Source organism: Vidua macroura, chromosome 2 (genome assembly GCF_024509145.1).
Source record: "Vidua macroura isolate BioBank_ID:100142 chromosome 2, ASM2450914v1, whole genome shotgun sequence".
Classification (NCBI taxonomy): Eukaryota; Metazoa; Chordata; class Aves; order Passeriformes; family Viduidae; genus Vidua; species Vidua macroura.
In genome coordinates this window covers 102685710-102702913 of record NC_071572.1, presented here as the reverse complement: position 1 = coordinate 102702913, position 17204 = coordinate 102685710, and the positions used below count along the sequence as shown (strand labels likewise).

Genomic DNA, 17204 nt, shown 5'->3' with positions numbered 1-17204 from the left:
AGGAGCCAGAGGCTGAATATTGCTGTAGTATCTACTGTACTGACTGCACTGAAGTACATAACACCAGACTTGCATGACATAGTTTTTCAGCATTGAAGCTGACAATACAGAGGAGTGGCACAGCACAGTAAGTGCTGAACTTTGCTGGCAATAATACTGGGTGAGCAACTTGCTGCGAACACCTTCACCTTTTGCTCTTCCCATCAAGCTGAGAGTGAAGGAGCCCTGTGGCTGTGAGGCCTGGACAAAGCACTCACAGGCAACAAATTCCCTATGAGACACTATTTGAAAATCAGTATTTTAGGGGACACTTGCTACAGAAGGAAGGGGTGTAACAGGTTGATGTAAGTGCTGTAACACATTCCTGCTCTAATTCTTATGGCTTTAGTCATTTGATATTGCTCATACCACACCCCCCTCGCCATTTTCCTTCCAAAGTCTGCATTTAGACATCATCCTTTGGTCTTGATAGTCATTTTACATCAGATACAGAAGAAAAGATGCAGCTGGGAAACAGAAATCAAACTGACTAGCAATAATAACAAGTAGCACACTCTCTGGAAAGGCAACCGCTCAACAGGAAGAGGTTTTCAGCAAATAACATCTACCACAGACACTGTATTTTTCAAAGTGAGTATTTTAAAATGTCATTTGCAGGAAGAAAGTCATTGCAGGTTGATAGCAGAACAGGTTCAAAGAAAGTCTAGTGTAACTCTAAGGTTCCCTGACTACAAAAATAAAACACATTATGAATGTGTCAAGCTTAAAAACAAGAAAAAACCCAAAAAAGTTTCTAAAATATATTTCTGAGAAAACCAGTATATGCACATTTGGTTCCATTCTCCACAAAAGAGCACAGATATGTATAGATCATAGAATGGCCTGGGTTGGAAGAAACTTTAAAATCATCTAGTTCCAATCCCCCTGCCATGGACAAGGACACCTTCCACTACATCAGGTTGCTCAAAGTTTCACCCAGCCTAGCCTTAAACACTTCCAGGGATGGGAATCCATAACTTTTCTGGGCAACCTGTTCCAATACCCTTCCACCCGCACAGTAAAGAATATTTTCCCAATATCTAATCTAAACCTACAGTCTTTTAAGTTTGAAGTCATTCCCACCTGTACTGCCACTATATGCTCTTGTAAATAGTCTCAATCTTTCCTGTAGGTTCCCTTCAGGTATTGGAAGGAAGATCAAGTAGTTTTTCTAACCACACAAGTTAAAAACCCAAGGGGAAAAAACAACTGCATGATTATGCCCTTGTTTAAGAATTACTCATCTCTCACTCTTGCCACTGCACACACCGTCACCGACGGAAAATGGTATCAGAACTATCTGCTCAACCCAGACAACAGCTATGGGAGTAAGCCTCCCCTAGGAAAGAGTCTGGACCATACTGAACATAGTAAGTGCAATTATAAGATTTAAAAGGCAGTAATTACCACTTTAAATTGCTCTGTGTTTTGTAAAACATGTCTCAGCAAAAACTGTGGTAAAGGGCAACCAGGAAAAAAAGAACTAAAAACCAAAAATAGTATTTTAATGGGCTTCTATCATGGACAGTCTCCTAAACAAAAAAAAAAAAAAAAAGTCAACAAAACCAAAATTTTTGAAAAGACCCAACAAACAATGACCTATTCTATGAAACATGTTTCAAAAGAGAGCAATATGGTACAAGATCAATAAAAATGAACAAAGTGCAGACCAGTTAATGCCCTCTTGTGCAATCTTATCACCAGACGACAGGTGTGTATCAAGTCACGCAACGGGACAGCTGCTACCCCACACCTTTATGGGCAACTCTAACCAATGCTGCATCGTGCTGGAGCTGAGAAACCAGAAATCATTGATGGCCAAGAGGTCCCTACTGTTCACATTTTGCATCCTATTTGTTTACTGACCCTAAAATCCTATTTGCTTCTAGGCAAGAATAAACAAATAGATTTGATTAAGTAAAAGCCACATCAATAAAAAAGGATAAAGCACTGTTAAGAGAGAAGAAAAATAAAAAACTACATGCATTAAAAAAAAGTTTTATTTTCAACAATACATTCCATAAACTACAAGGTAGATGGTCCATTACAGCCTCATTCCTGAGATACAGTTATGTTCTACAAATACCTCAGTTTCAGTAATATGGCACGATACATAACTTTTGGGATTTAAGTTATGGACAGCTGTGCTGCATGCACTTGGACATGAGCTAGGAACCCCAAGTTTCCTTCCCAGCCAACAGACAGAAATGACATTTCTAGGGCACAATTTCCCTGCCCAGTTTTAGGCTCCTATGCTACAATAGGATGTCATGCCCTAAAAACACCTATTGCTATGCATTGACTATGAAATAGTGGATGCATTGGGGTGCTCATTTCTGGTGTAGGCAGCTGTGTCCCACACACTCATCAGCAAGTGGCCAGCTTCCTCTTCCCTGCCACATCTGCACAGCAAGGCGTGCTCCTCGCCCCGCTTCCGCCCTTGCACCGGCTCAACAGCTGCAGCGTCTGCAGCCACAGATCAAGTTGCCTGTGCTCAAGATAAGTCTTACATTAGCTTCTTCTGGAGAAGAAAATTACTTTGGCTCAGCTCTGTCCTTCTCTAACGACTGATGCTCACACCACTGGCTTGGCCTCTGAGAGGACGAGTTGTAGAAAAATGTTTCAGAATAATAAACAAAACAGATAAAATCAACTGATTGTCACATTTTTTCAGATTAGTTTCTCAAAGCCCTATTTACATTACACCCTACTCACTTTGCTATGAAACCCAGTCATAAAAGCCCAAACATCCATGTTTCTAAAATACGCTTCACTACCGACCAGAATGTTTCCTGTGGTACTGAACCGTGCTGCTTCACGCAGTTCCAAAGTACTTGGTTTGATCAGATCTGAACTGCTCTGCCAGATTAAACTGTGTTTTGACCATATCTAGAAACAGTCATCATCACACAACACTCTGATATGGTCGCTGTGTCTGTCTTCAGGCAGAGAAATCCCCATGACAGGGCAATACCTCTTCACCTGAATCCAAGGAAGCTGCTGACACACTATGCTTCCAAAAGGCTGGAGATGAACAGAAAAGCATTCACTCATGGTAAGACACTTTAAATGTGCTTTTCTTTAACTTAATCACAGTTTTGAACTGGAAGACTCAGAGTAAACATCACTTCTTGTGGCCTTTTATTTTAAAACTATTGTTATAACTGCTTCCAATTCAGTCCCTACAGTGGTACAACATATAGACTTTGCTTCCTGCCATGGTTGTGAAAAGGAAAGGAAAGAACAAATTCCAATATGCTTCTATTGAGAAAAGCATTCACTCAACTGCAAACCAATTTAATTTGAAATGCATTTTTGTGGAAGTGGCCATTGCTTTTTTATACAGTATTTGCAATAGGTTCTAATTTCATTAACAAGCCTTTCATTCAGTTTTAAAAGCCAATACTAATGTACACAGATGTACACGTGACTGTTGTGAGGTAATGTTCTTGATTTCACTGAAGGCATCTGAATCCCAGTTGAGAGCCAAGCTAAACCTTCCTCTAGCTCTGTTGTTTTCTAAGACACAAAAATAACTGTACACATTTGGAACTGCAAAAGAGCCCTTTTTTACTATGGCTTCCTTTGCATCTAATCTGTAATGAGAATTACACACAGGGAAAACACTAAATTAAGAGCTACAGGGTAGTGATTCAAATAACACAAATTAAATTACCTCTCTAATAGCAAGGTTGCAAAAATAATTTATTTCTAATACAAACATGCTTCTATATGCCCTAGCAAAAAGGAAGAGTGTAAAGTTTTAAAATAAGTCCCAAATTAAAGTGTCAGCAATGACTTTCAGGAAATGGATACAGAGATCCATAGAAGAACAATTTGTGTATTTTTAATTTCTCCTACTTCTGCTACTTCATGTTTCTCATACAAATATAAGTAAAATATGACACCCTAGCTCCAGCAAAGCTTTGACTTGGCTTCAACCCATCTCCTATGTCTGCTGGACACATAAAGCAATTGAGCTACTGCTAAAATCTTCCCAAATCTTAGACACCAAATCCCCATAGATGGATCTTTACCAACTCAGAGGAATGCAAACTTCATACAGATGAAATTCATAGAAAGTCCCATGAGCAGGTCCCTGAAAGCACTGGTTATATTCCACAATCCCCAAAAAACTGAACCCAGTCCTCCTCTGAGGGCTAAAGGCAGCACTCTTCCTTTCTGCTCTCTAACTCTTTTAGTGTGTTTGACAGGCTGACAAGGTGTTTCTCTTTTTCTCTGAAAATTGTCTCATGAACTGTCACCAACTGACAGAAGATCAAAATACCATCCGGGCCACAGAAATGGAAAATAAGGAAGGGGATTTCCTCTGCTTTGGAGGTACTGCCTTCTCATACTACAAGTTTTTAAGGATGACAACTTGTCCCAGGAATAAGGTGACTAGCTTTTAACTGGTGTGGAATAAATTTTGTGTAAGTGAGTGATGGGTAGGAAGAAATACATGCAATAGATAGTAGAAGGGAAAAGCTACATGGGAAAAAAAAAAAAAAAGAGAAAGTAACCCCAGGGAAAAAATAACTGTCTTTTTTACCAAACAACAACATTCAGACTTGCAATACAGATGGCAGTTTATATTAAAAAAAACAAACCCTTCCCCCCAAAAAGAACAAATAAAGCACCCCAAAAAACTAAACAGAACTAGGGGAAGTGATCTTAGTGACTAAAAAACAGCTTTTGAAGTTTTCCCTTGCTGACAGTCCCTGTGCAGAGGCAGCTTCTCAACTTTAAAGGTGTTCCCACTGCCAGCATCTGAGAAGAAACCAAATTGCACAGAAGGATGCTGCAGGCATGATGCTCACTTTTCTGGGAAGACAACATTATTACAGATTTCATATTTTCCTTGAAGTCTTCATAAAACTGCAAGAGGATAAAAGGAAGGAACCTTCTGCAGGAGCTGGAAATAGCCAAAAAATGTAGACCTTCATCTTGACCAGGTGGCTTAACCTTTCTGAAAGTCCATGGAGATATCAGGGAACATGGAAGAGCAAAGGTAGGCATGAGATGATGGTGCAGAAGTCATGGCTCAACCTAAAGTCTCAGATCCCTCTTTATCAGAAGAAACTGTCAGCATCGGTGCTTGGCACCAATCAGTGGTGGATGGGAACTGACTGTCACTGTTAATTTATTATCTTACTGTAAGACTTTCATACCTTCTCTCTGTGAGTTCCCACGGGCAGCTCCTCGCAACACTGACTCTTTCCTGTCCCTCACAGCACATACTAGCCCTTACTGTCCCTAACATGACCACCTAACCCTGACTCCTCACAGCACAGCCAACTGATTCCAACTCTCCTCCCAGCCAGCTAACCCACTCTTTTATAACACCCATCCTTACTGGCCACAGCTGTGGCCTATTAGAGGCAAGGCTGTTCCTACTCTTTGGTAATTAGTATAGCTGCAACTCCTCAGGGATGAGATTGCCTTCAGCACTATCTCTATTCTCTCACAATCCATCCTCCCACAAGAAACAAATGCCAGAGGTACAGAAGGGTTCTTCAGGCACAGGTTACTACAAGCATCAGAGCCACCTGAGAGAGCACAGCCCGAGATAGAGCAGTCATGCTGGGAACAATGTTAGCAATTTAATGGTTGTAATGATTCAACTTCTCCCTGGCACCATTTGAAGCTTCTTACTATGGATCTAGCCACTATGGCTGCTTTTATTCAGCTTTTTAAATTAAGAATGTCCTCATCAAAAAGTCCACAAAGGACTAAATGAAAAGGCATGCAGATAGGAAGAGAAGCAGGTTTAGGCAGTGGCGTTGACTCAGCCACAGCCTGCAGGAACTCCTACCCAGTTTTGTGTGTGCTGTCTCCCTCTGTCTCACAACAACTAAAGAACTCAAACAAACAAAACAAAAACACAGAAAAGGGGGGGGTGGGGGAAGCAAACTCTCTATTTTAACCAGATCCCTGACATGTAGCAGAAACCAGACAGGTTATCAGTAGCCTTAGCCCAAGCCACTTGTTCCCTTCTGAAATTTTAAGGATATTTTCACTTCATTTCTTCCTCACCACAGATCTACTATGTGATAAATGAACCCTCCAAGAATAACAAAAAATTTAAAAATCATTCTTTTCTAAACTGCAAAGAATAAAGCCGATAAGAGCGAGCCTTTCCTGTTCACACGGGTCCATGTGATTGAGCCCCTCCCATTGGCATCTGCCACTGAATGCTTACATTTGCAAATGGACTATTCATAATTTATGGTTGTTTAACCAAGACTTAAAAAAAAAAAAAAGCAAAATAGCCATGAATTATGACTTTGCTGAAGTACTGAGCATAGTTGCCACTTAGACCCTGAACTTCTCTCCACAGCTGTTCCATGTCCCAAGAGCTCTTGACACAAGAGAGCTCCAGGCAAAGCTTTGACAAGAAGAAAAGTATCAAAGTTCTTAAAATGCAAAGTTCTTAAAATGGGGGCATTGCAAAAATAATTCTCCAAAGTAAATAATTCTCCAAAGACACCTTTTGTATACAATGAAGATCAAAAAAAATGCTTTTGCCCAACACAGAGCACTTACAGAGCTAACATTCTTGCAAAGAACACAGATTGTGTTGTCCATCCCTAAATACAACTAATCTAAGAACTTAAAAACTTTAGGAGTAGCAATATCTCCTGTGTAGTAAGAAGCAGGTCAATCAAGCATAAGAAGCAGTCTTTTTGGGCTAACGTACTACAAACCCTCAGCCAAACTAAACCTTGTTCCAGCTTCCCAGGTCTTCACTGGTGCAGAACTTCTCTTCTACAACTGGGCATTTAAGATTTACCTTCAGGCAGACAGCTAGGTGGCTACCTGCATTTTTGATATCTGAACTAAGTGAACCCAGTGACTTAAAAGGAGCTTGCATCTGACTGGAGCAATGGACTTCCTGCTATGCATCCTCTATCTCTGGCCTTTCACATCTTTGATTTCACCACCTTTAGGGTATGCTACAGAACATCTTTTCTTAGACTTCATCCAGAGCAGAATTTAGTGGGGTTATGAGATAAACATCAAGGCTGAGTTTGTTCTGAAACTGAAGAAAGCTCTGTTTAGAAAGGTTTTACTGTCCTGTTGAGTACTCTTTAGTATTTTTAAAGTTTCTCAGGTGAGCATTTGAAGAAATTGCAAGCAGAATGCACGGCTAAACAAAACAAAACCCTATCTGCTTGCACTACCCCTCCCAGGAACCACACTGAAGTAGCCCTCCCTGCCTCAATTCTCCCATCTCCTATTGGCTTGTAAAGTAAAGCCAGCAATGAACAACCAGCAGAGGTAATAAGTACTTGACTATGTTTTTGACTATGCTTGTGCAATTCCCATATCTAAATCCCCAGGCTACCACAAGCTCTGGAAAAATACAGGGAAGGAAGTTACATTACTAATTCCACCCAACACTGAGTTAGCACTTTAGACAGACAACACTCAGTTCATTGAAATGATCACATGACTCTGACAGCAGAAACAGGCCAGTGACCCAGCCAGATATTAGGCCATACAGAAAACCAGAGACAAGATTATAAAGCCAAAAGCGGGGTATTTTTTTAAGAGAGGAGAATAAATGCTTTTTACATTAACAAAAAAGGAACAGTTTGTCATGGCACTTAGCCTTTTAAAAAGGCTCAGACACCTAATTTGTTGTTAATAAATGCAAGCTCTAATATTAACCACCAGCTATAGAGAAGCCACATGATTTTTACAATAGGAATCCTACACTGAAGCTTCAGGACTCACAGGATGTGGTTTAAATAATCAACACCTAACTGAGAGTCTGCGTAGGTAGAAACAGACATATTTTCCCTGTAGTGTAAAAGAAACCAATGTAAATTACTTTCAAGCTTATTTCTGAATAACCAGCATGCAGTAACACAATTTAGAAACCAATCTGTAAACAACAGTGTGCAGGTACATACTGCCACTTCCAGTCATCTGCAGGGTGACCATTACTTCTACTCAGAATTTTATCCTAGCACACTAGAGAAGTTGCAACTACTATAAAATACCGTCATTTTGAGAACTCTACATCACACATGCATGGATTCTACTGGCACAAATCAGCAAAACAGGAAAAATATTTTTGGAGGAGGATGTCTCTATGATACTGCAGAGGTTATAACATTTCAACCAATTTCTGTTCTGTTCTGTGCATGCAAGTTACAGGAAGCAACAGGAAGCTTTTGAAACAGCACAAAGATCTGCTGCAACAATAATGACCTCAATGTTTCCTTTTTGTGTTTTACACCACATTTTTTCCTCATGTTTCATAATACTCCTAACACCAACTTGTACAAATATGGTTTCTTACACCATCCCATACCTGCTGTTCATCCTCCATGACGTTGCTGGCAAATTCAAACACAAGCTCATTCTGCTGTACAACTGCTGCCATAATAACGCATTCCCAGGTCTCAGCTCCACATACAAAGAAAAATGGTCTTGAATATGAAAGAACAGAGAGCTTCACTGAGGTCCAGCTGGACAGAAAGTCAGGTGCACAAAATGAATCGAGTATCAACGTTTGTGTTTCTTAGATCATCAGTGTTCCTGGGTTCTTCTCTTCTCAAAGCAAAACAAACCAAGGCAAATCCTTTCCTGAGTTGTTCTTCCCACCTTGATAGCCTTTACCACTGTGGAGGGAAAAATAAAAAAATTATCATTAAAAAATTGTTACTTTGGCAATGTGAAATTGTAGCAGTGGCAATAAAGCTTTCTACGTATTAAAACTGTTCTATCTATGTCCAAGGAAGTCAGACACTTTTGTGTCTCCAAAGGTATTACTTTTACTGATTAATATACAAGAACTTTCATTACCTGAAACAACTGTTTCAGGAAATAAGACATCAAAGTGTTTCATATTAAAAGCATGAGACTAAGGAAATGATACAAAAGTTAACAAAGAGAAAATCTGTATTTTCATTCGATTCAGATATGCAGTTTTCATATTCATTAGTACCTCTCATCTTCACAGTTTAATCAAAGTAAAAATACAGAACTCAGACAGACCTACTTGGCTGTAGGATATCCCAAGTATATCACATTCCTTCTTTACACACAGTTCAAATTTAACTAAATTTTTTTTTTGCAAGTAAAATGCTCTGGATCTTGAATCCCCATGTCAACATGATGAAACCAATAAATAAATTCTTTGTACAATCCAGAGAGTGCCCATGTTCCTACATGAAGCAGATCTTCAGCTTCATGTTAAAAATGCACTGTAAATGTACCCTTATCTCTACCAGAGGCTCACAAGCAGCCGGAAGGAAACAGCACTGACCACGTCACGGCAAATTAGAACTGTCAAAAAAACTGCACAGTACAAAGAAAAAAAATCCCCAACTACCGAACGTAAACAGCTTCAGTGAAAGGATGCCTGCCCACACCTCCCATGTTGTTACTTACTCATCAGTGCCAAAGGTTAACTTGGTTAGGGTGAGCTGACCAAGAGGCTGCTGCACCACCTCTGGGGAAAGAGGCAAGCGCAAAAAAAAAAATCTTTGTATACAACTCAGGTGACCCAGATATTAATTTAAAAATCTACCATTTCAAAATAATAATGGGAGCAGGTGTCTAAAATTGGGAACCTAAGGAGTGTGTTGTCGCCTAGGAATTTAAATCAATATATTTTAAAAGAAAAAAAATGTGTGGTTCCTAGTGTTTTGAGCAAAATTCTTTGCTTTTGATTAAGAGGTGCTGTGAGAAAAGAATAAGGGGTAGAAGTCTAAGATGTACCCATCCAGAGTGAGACCCACACAAGAATCAACATCAATTGCCATTGGTGATGATTAGAATCTGCCTTTGTACAGGAGGTTTAACTTTGCCTTGTTTTTGCAGCACACTGAAACTCAAAAAAATGAAGATCATCTTCCTCTCCCCAGTGCCAAGCAATTTAATTAGGGAGGATCATGTCAGAGACTCATACTCCCTCACTCTAGGAAATGTAACAGCTGCTTTTCCTATATAGGTTGTGGTATTCCCAAATTCCTAAGTAGTGATGGCAGAGCATTTAGGCATTTAAGTCACTAGATCCTACCCTTCTAAGAAATAAGGAAACCCAAGATTATGCAAACAGGAGAACTTTCCCAACTTCCAAACCATGCTCTAATTAGCTGTTAAAAGGTTTGTAAGAGTAGCCACAACCTTAACAACAGAATATTTGCTTTAATGAGAGTTACATGCATTAACAGAGAAAGAAGTACTCTAGGAACCATTTCAACCTCAGCACTTTCCATTTTTAGTGGTTGACTTGAATAGTTAACAAGGCTTTCTCCATACTTTGGCAGAGTTTTGGCACTGAAAGCATTACATGCAACCATATAATCCTGGGTGACTTCCCTAAATCTGATTATTTGGCCTTGCCTTTTAGAAGATGTGGATGCCATTAGGGAGTAGACACACGTTGCCAGCACAGTGGGAGTAAGCACAGCTTGGCCCATCCTAGCCTCCTATCATCCTCTATACCAGCCTGAAAATAAAGTATATAACTATATAATACATAGTTTAATATTGCCTACAGACAGTGATTCAAGTGGGTGAATCTACGCCAACAGGGATATACCAACTTTTTCAGAAGACAATTTACACAGAGTAAACTTTACGTAAAGTAATAGAAGTACAACTTCTATTTTGGTTCCTGCTTAGGAATAAATTGTAACTGTCCAACAAGATTAAATCATATTTTAAGTCACCCCCTCTAATCACTGAAGAGCAACTTCACTGTAAAGGATCACAAGGCAAACAGGGAAATACAAGAACCTCTCAGTTGTCCAAATGGAGATTTCTGTTTAAATGGAGGTTAAGCTGATTGTTCAGAGCCAGAATACTGTAAGGGCTTATAATCATGCCATTACAATGACTGAAGCCTCATGTATGAACAAAGGCTACAAGTTCCTAAGACCCAGTAACTTTCTACGGTCAATAACAATTAATAGAGTCAATGTAAAATCGGGATAAAGAACATGTTGGAGACACAGGCTACCCAGTAAGCTCTTAAATATAGGGAAAACTGGAGGTCAAGCTACCCAAAAAATGTTAAAAGTTCCCCACATGCACTGGGAGCTGACATTTTCTTCCATTAGTGCCAGGTTATTCATTATACTGTAAAACATTAACATTTTACAGTAGATACTATAATACCAAAATGTACACTAAATGCATAAGATACAAAAGCTGTGGCAGTAAGCTTACTAAAAGCCATAAAGAAATATTTCCTTACTTTTTATTTTAAGAAAGAAACAACAAAACTTTTAATGCAAAACTAATTATCCTGATTTAATATCATTTAAGAGACTGCAGCAGCTTAATGCATTTGATCCACACAAACACTGCTTAAACCAGTCACACTTTATGCTAACATGAAACTACTAATCACCTGATACCACTGTAGGAATGGTCAGTCAAAACCCGTTTTGTGAATTCTGCACTGTGATGATGCAGTGATGTGAGACTGTCCCTTCTCCCCTACACCCCGACCCCCAAACCACCAAGGGCTCTATAGATAAAGTTAAGTACATTCTTTTTTACAAAAGAAACTTCTAACCACAACATTAGTACCAAATCCAAAGACAAGTGAGTGAACAGGCTTTGGTGAGCTTTTACATCTAACCTTATAAAGGTTAGGGACTCAGACGTTTACCATTTGCAGGATATTTTTTATTACTTCTGTTGCAGCGTATAGTAATAGCGAATGATCTATTGGGCAACAACAGCACAGCAGAATAATGCAAAAGTGTTTTCCTTTAATCCATATTACTTTCACTGCCATATAGAAAACAACAGCAGCTTTTCATAGAAGCCAGCAGAATTCTAAACCAGCTATATTTTCCTTCACATCTATTTTTATAAACTGTGCTTTCATTATTCCAACAGGATCCTGCTGTCTATAGGCTAACATAAACACGACTATTGTTTTTGCTATGTAATGCCACTTATCCCCTGCCTGATTTTACATACATCTGCGAGTACAAAAGAAGTTATTTGCAAACAGCATAAAATGTGTAAATTCACATGCACAGTAAGCTTGACCACATACAAATAATCCTAGGAGAAAGGGGACCCAATATATATTATCATAAAATTTACATCAAATTTTCAGAACTACAGAGGAAGTAAGATTTTGCTTTCATTTTTACTAATTGTTGTACAAATATATTATAAAAAGCAGCATTAAAACACAACAATATAAACAAACATCTTGATTTTCGTTAATCCTTGAAACAGAACTCAAATTATTCCAATCCCCCTGGAAACTCCCTCATCCACTGATTTCAATATCTAGAAACGAGCTCCTCAATCAGTCTGTCAAAAAGCACATTAAGCTTTAGTACATGCTACTCTGGTATCCCAGAAGATGCACTGTAGGATTCTGTCCTAGACATCAGCTAGACGTCATAACTTTTTCCCCACCACTCTTTACCATTTATACCCTCCAGTTAGTCCTAGCCCGTTGAGGACTAACCGAGCCAGTTCAACAAAGCTTCTAAGAAATACCTCCAGAACCAACATTTTTGGTCCCAATGGTGAAGCTGCAATATTGCAACTAGGCTCCATGTTGGAATCCACAAATTCTTCTTCAAATCCTGATAATATGAGCCAGTATAGGCCACTCTACCTTATCATTCAAGTACTGTAATGCAGAACACCAAAATAAGACAATGGCACCACACTGGAGCAGGCGTAGCATCAAATTATCAGGCAGAAATCCAAAAGTTTGCTAAATGTCAGCTATAAGCTTAGAAGACTCAAGTCTTGCTACTGAGAGCATCCCAGATGAGCTGAAAGATGCCTCCAGCAAGCTACTGGATCCAGTCCCATTTAGGGTTACTAAAGATGACTGTAATCATCCTGCAGTGCCTTTCTCATGAAATTAATAAGATCATTCATACATTTAAAAGCACCAGCTTTTAAATGTACATTGCTTACATTACTAAGCACCAGCTTAGTGCTTTAAGATTACAGTGCAGATCTGAATTCTGAGTTACTGATGAAACAGTTCCACTCATTCAACAAGAGGACAAATCACTTGAGACTGGAATTTCCCATTGATTTCCTAAGACAGTCTGCAGCATTAGCACTAGCCTAGACATGTCAAAGTTGTGACTTAACAGAAATGCAAAGCTGAACCCCCCCCTTCTCTACACCATCTTGGATACACAGGAAAGAGGAGACTGTATGAGAGGAAAGGGAAGATTAAAGAAATCTGAACAGAAGGATTGAGAACCATCTCAGGTAAAGTCAAACACATGGATGGTAACCACACCATTTCACTCAAATTTCTAACTCCATTCTACCAGCGGAGGTTAAGGACAGTTCAACCCAGAGTCAGTTCATCTTCTGAAGAGTCAACAAGTATCATCATAGAGTCAGGTTTCCTTAAAAAGGAGGGAATAATAAAGCTGTATAATATTGCAGTTCTCTTAATGCAGAAATCCCAGACCAACAATGATCTTTATATACAGTCCACACCAAGCATAAATGTTATCAGCTTAGTATTCTGTGTCATTCTTCATGGACTAATTTTTACTGTCCAGTAATATCACAAATTTGCACAGCACAAGGAATTTGAACCATGTCTTTAGACCCAGGGCATCTGCACTGATGAAATGACAAGAAGAACAAATTAATATATGTCACTTGGCACAAAAAGTTTCTGAAGGCTCAGTCTTTCTACTGCTCACACAAATTAAAGGAGATAGAAAAACAACATGGTTAAGAGGGTAGACCTGAGGAAGGAAAGAAACAACATAAGGAACAGACTCAAATCTTCTGAGAGCATCCATGCTGCCTAGGGCAAACTGTGCAAAGGCCAGCTGACATAATAAAAGCCAACAGAGTGACCTTTGCTTAGCTTTCATTAAGGACATAGAAATCATCAGTATCAATAAATCCCTGTTTTGCAGCCCGTCTGGAAACCACAGGCTCTCAGTGCATATATCAGCAAGGAGGAGAGAAAGTAAGAGGGTTTATCTGTTAAATATAAACAAGCATAAAACCCCAAAACTGACACAAAATCCAGTCAATATCAAAGAAATTAAATGAACCCACTTGACATAAAAACAGATGCTTACTCCAAAGAGAGAAAAGAACACAAACACAAGCAACAAGCTCTTTGCCATCACCAAAAAAAAAAAAAAAAAAAAAAAAAAAAAAAAAAAAAAAATCTTTTTTTGTAACTATCACTTTTAGCCTGAACATTTTAATTTGAGGCCAGATTCCTTTCCAGACTACTAACAGTAATGGCTCCACCACTGTTTACAGACTACTCCATTCCTGAAAACCTTTTCTTCCGATCTCCCATGCTCCCTCAGATTTTTTTTAAAGTCCCTTTTGTTCAGCAAATTTATGTAACACAGCTGTTGTACACAAACCCAGCAACCTGGCAGAGCATTGCTGGGAAAGCTGAAAAAAATTAAAGCATGGTTGAGGCTTTTTTTCCTCTGTATCCTCTCCCATCACCACGCTCAGTGTGTCAAGGCAGCCTCAAATCAGTGTAGGTGTGTAGATGTAGAGCACTCTGAGTAATTGATTTATGCTGCAGCAACAAAAGATCAGCCTACCACCAACAGGTCAGGTCTAAAGAGCAACCCAAAAGATACTGAGGTGGGACAGGCTTTTCTACTGAAGCTCCTGAGCTCCAAAAAAAAGTATTTGGGCATCTGTTAAGAGCAAGCCTCCCTAATTGGATCAGGCAAGGAAAGGCCAGGCTGGGTTTTAGTTACCTCTCTGCAATGTTTGCTCTAGCAAAGTAGAGCCAACTCAACAGGAAAAGTTAGCTGACCTAAAGCATGGGAGCAAGGACACTCCAAGGGGAATAGAAGGTCCAAATCCACTCTCCTGCTTCCCCATTCCCCCAACATGAAAATAACTGAATTTTGCATTTTCATAGACTCACTGCATAGTATAAAAAGAGGTTAAGGAGATTGGACATGACCCATCCCCCATGAGGGGACAGCTCCATTCCACCTCTCTTCCCCAAATCATGTGAGAGATTGGACCTCTTTTCCTCCTTGCCTGCCAGCCCCCAGCTCTCGTTCCATCCCAATCAAAACTGTTCAGTGGATTCAAACACCATTTTGCAGCTGCCCAACTTTCAGCACGTTAGACACCAAAAAGAGAAGAGCAGGGTAAAGTTTTAGAAGTGGCTAAGCCATCACCTGGCTACTCATACAGCTTTGAAACTTTTCAGATTGAATTTGGGTTACTGAAGGTCACAGATAAATCACTTATTTCAACTACAGTTAGATAAAAGCCACATAACGTTGCTTCACTGCACAGCCCCTACTCTACCTGCCTGCAGGACACAGGGACCCAGGCACACACACATCAGGTGCAGTTGCATGAACACACTTTACATCCACGTGCACATGCATCACATATGCACCACAGCATATGTACAAAATGTGTGCCCTTCTGCTGACTTGACTTTTAACTTCTGGTGCAGCTGTTTTCCTACCAAAGATTAAAAAAACCCCACAATCTCCCACATCTCTATATAACCAGGGGATACACAAAAGTCCTCCTTCTCTGCTTCCAGTTCAGTCACCTCCTCCCACTGCTGCTCATCAACACCCCAGTGCCACTGGAAAAACATATAGCTTGATTTTCCCCTCACTCACTGAAAGCCAAACAAACAAGATGAACTACCCCCCCCCCACCCCACCCCAAAAGGACACCTAAAAGGACAGTGTCCTCCAGACAGTGCATGGGAACAGCACACAGTTTGCCAAACCTGCAAGAATTCCACAGTCTACCAGCCAGGGAATGGAGCAGCACCAACATCTCAGGGCAATATGAACGTCTTGGTCTTGGAAAGCTAACATCTGTGCATAGGCATTGTCAAAAAGGAGACAGGGGGGTAAGTCAGGCCTTCACTACCTGAAAAATGCCGGCCACAATCACACCATCACACTGAGCTCCCTGGCAACCAACAGTATGACTGCCCCTCTTTCTAAGAATTCTCTGTAGGACTATCTGAAGGTCTCTTATCCTAACAAAACCATCAGGTTTTGTTATGGGGAATGTTTCTGAAAGCATGGCCTTGTGCAGCAATGTAATATGGATCCAAGGACGAGCTGAAAAGATAACATTCATAACAAAGACCTGCTTCCCCTCTTGCTACTGCATAATGGTACATGAACATGCTAATGTCCAGTAAATGCAGAGGCTGGGAAGTGTGGTTTGCTGGTCCAAAACTCTTGGCAATCACTAACTTGGTCTGCCCCTTGATTTTGCCTTTTGTAGTTAATTCATCACTATTGGTAAAGAAAGGAAAATATCAGGTGATCATATTTCACAGGGAGACACTCAATTAAGTCAACAAGCAAATAGTTTTGAAAGGATGAAAGAAAAGCAATTAAAAATGCATCAGCCTAGATGTACTTGCTCAAACTCCTTGCTACAGACACAACAGAAGTCAAAAGCTTAGGAAAATTGTAAAATGTTTTTAAAACAGCTCAATGTAATTAGACTAAACCAGCCCCATGACATAAGGATTTCTTTTTAAACAATGGAAAAGGCTGTCTTAACACACGACAAACCTTCAGTAATGCAGATTGCAATCATGTCTCTAAATGCAGGGTTTTGCTGTAATTTTATTCCTGTTAACTGTGCACTTTTGTATTTACATATTCTCCATCAGAAAAATAGTAATATATTAAACATTGCAAAACCAGAATAGATGGACTACAAGTTGCATATGACACTGCAAATGTCCACTTAGTCTAGCTCACCAAGTGGTAAATGATACTAATTATGGAGAGAAAAGAAAACAAAAGATCTCTCATTACTTCCTCTCCTATAACAATTAGTATATGCTATTTTATCCAATAGTAAATTTGCAGGGAGCACACTGGTTTTATGTCGTGTAATAAGATAACCAAATTACCAGCATTAGTAAGTATCATTAGTATCAAATATATCTTCCTATTTTTTACATTGCACAAAATGTCAAAAAGCCATTTTAAAAAAAAGATACCAAGAAAACAGTAAATTGATGAAATCCCAAATCGGGTTCAGAAATTTTTTTACACCAAATGTATTATTCCAGTGACACAAAATAAATGTTTTAAAAGGCACCTTTAAGTGGTTTCTTGCATTTAATAGCACCTTTTATGGAGCATAAATACCATCAGCCTATAAGCATCTATAACAATAGAGCTGCAGAT

At 39.5% G+C, this 17204-nt stretch overlaps 1 protein-coding gene across 12 annotated transcripts in view; it reads right to left on the bottom strand.

Annotated features, from left to right (window-relative positions):
- The window catches only part of ELF1 (E74 like ETS transcription factor 1), an 88187-nt gene that overhangs the window by 29805 nt on the left and 41178 nt on the right, over positions 1 to 17204 (bottom strand). For 9 of the 12 annotated variants that reach the window (XM_054002512.1, XM_054002424.1, XM_054002502.1 and 6 more), the window contains exon 2: positions 8363 to 8672. The exons of 1 other annotated variant lie outside the window; for it this stretch is intronic. In XM_054002512.1, coding sequence (XP_053858487.1) covers positions 8363 to 8434 — 72 coding nt within the window. In that variant the 5' untranslated portion in view covers positions 8435 to 8672. Of the gene's footprint in view, positions 1 to 8362; positions 8673 to 9048; positions 9069 to 9444; positions 9465 to 17204 lie in introns of those variants that run through there. 2 more of the 12 variants (XM_054002467.1, XM_054002476.1) reach the window with 2 other exon arrangements.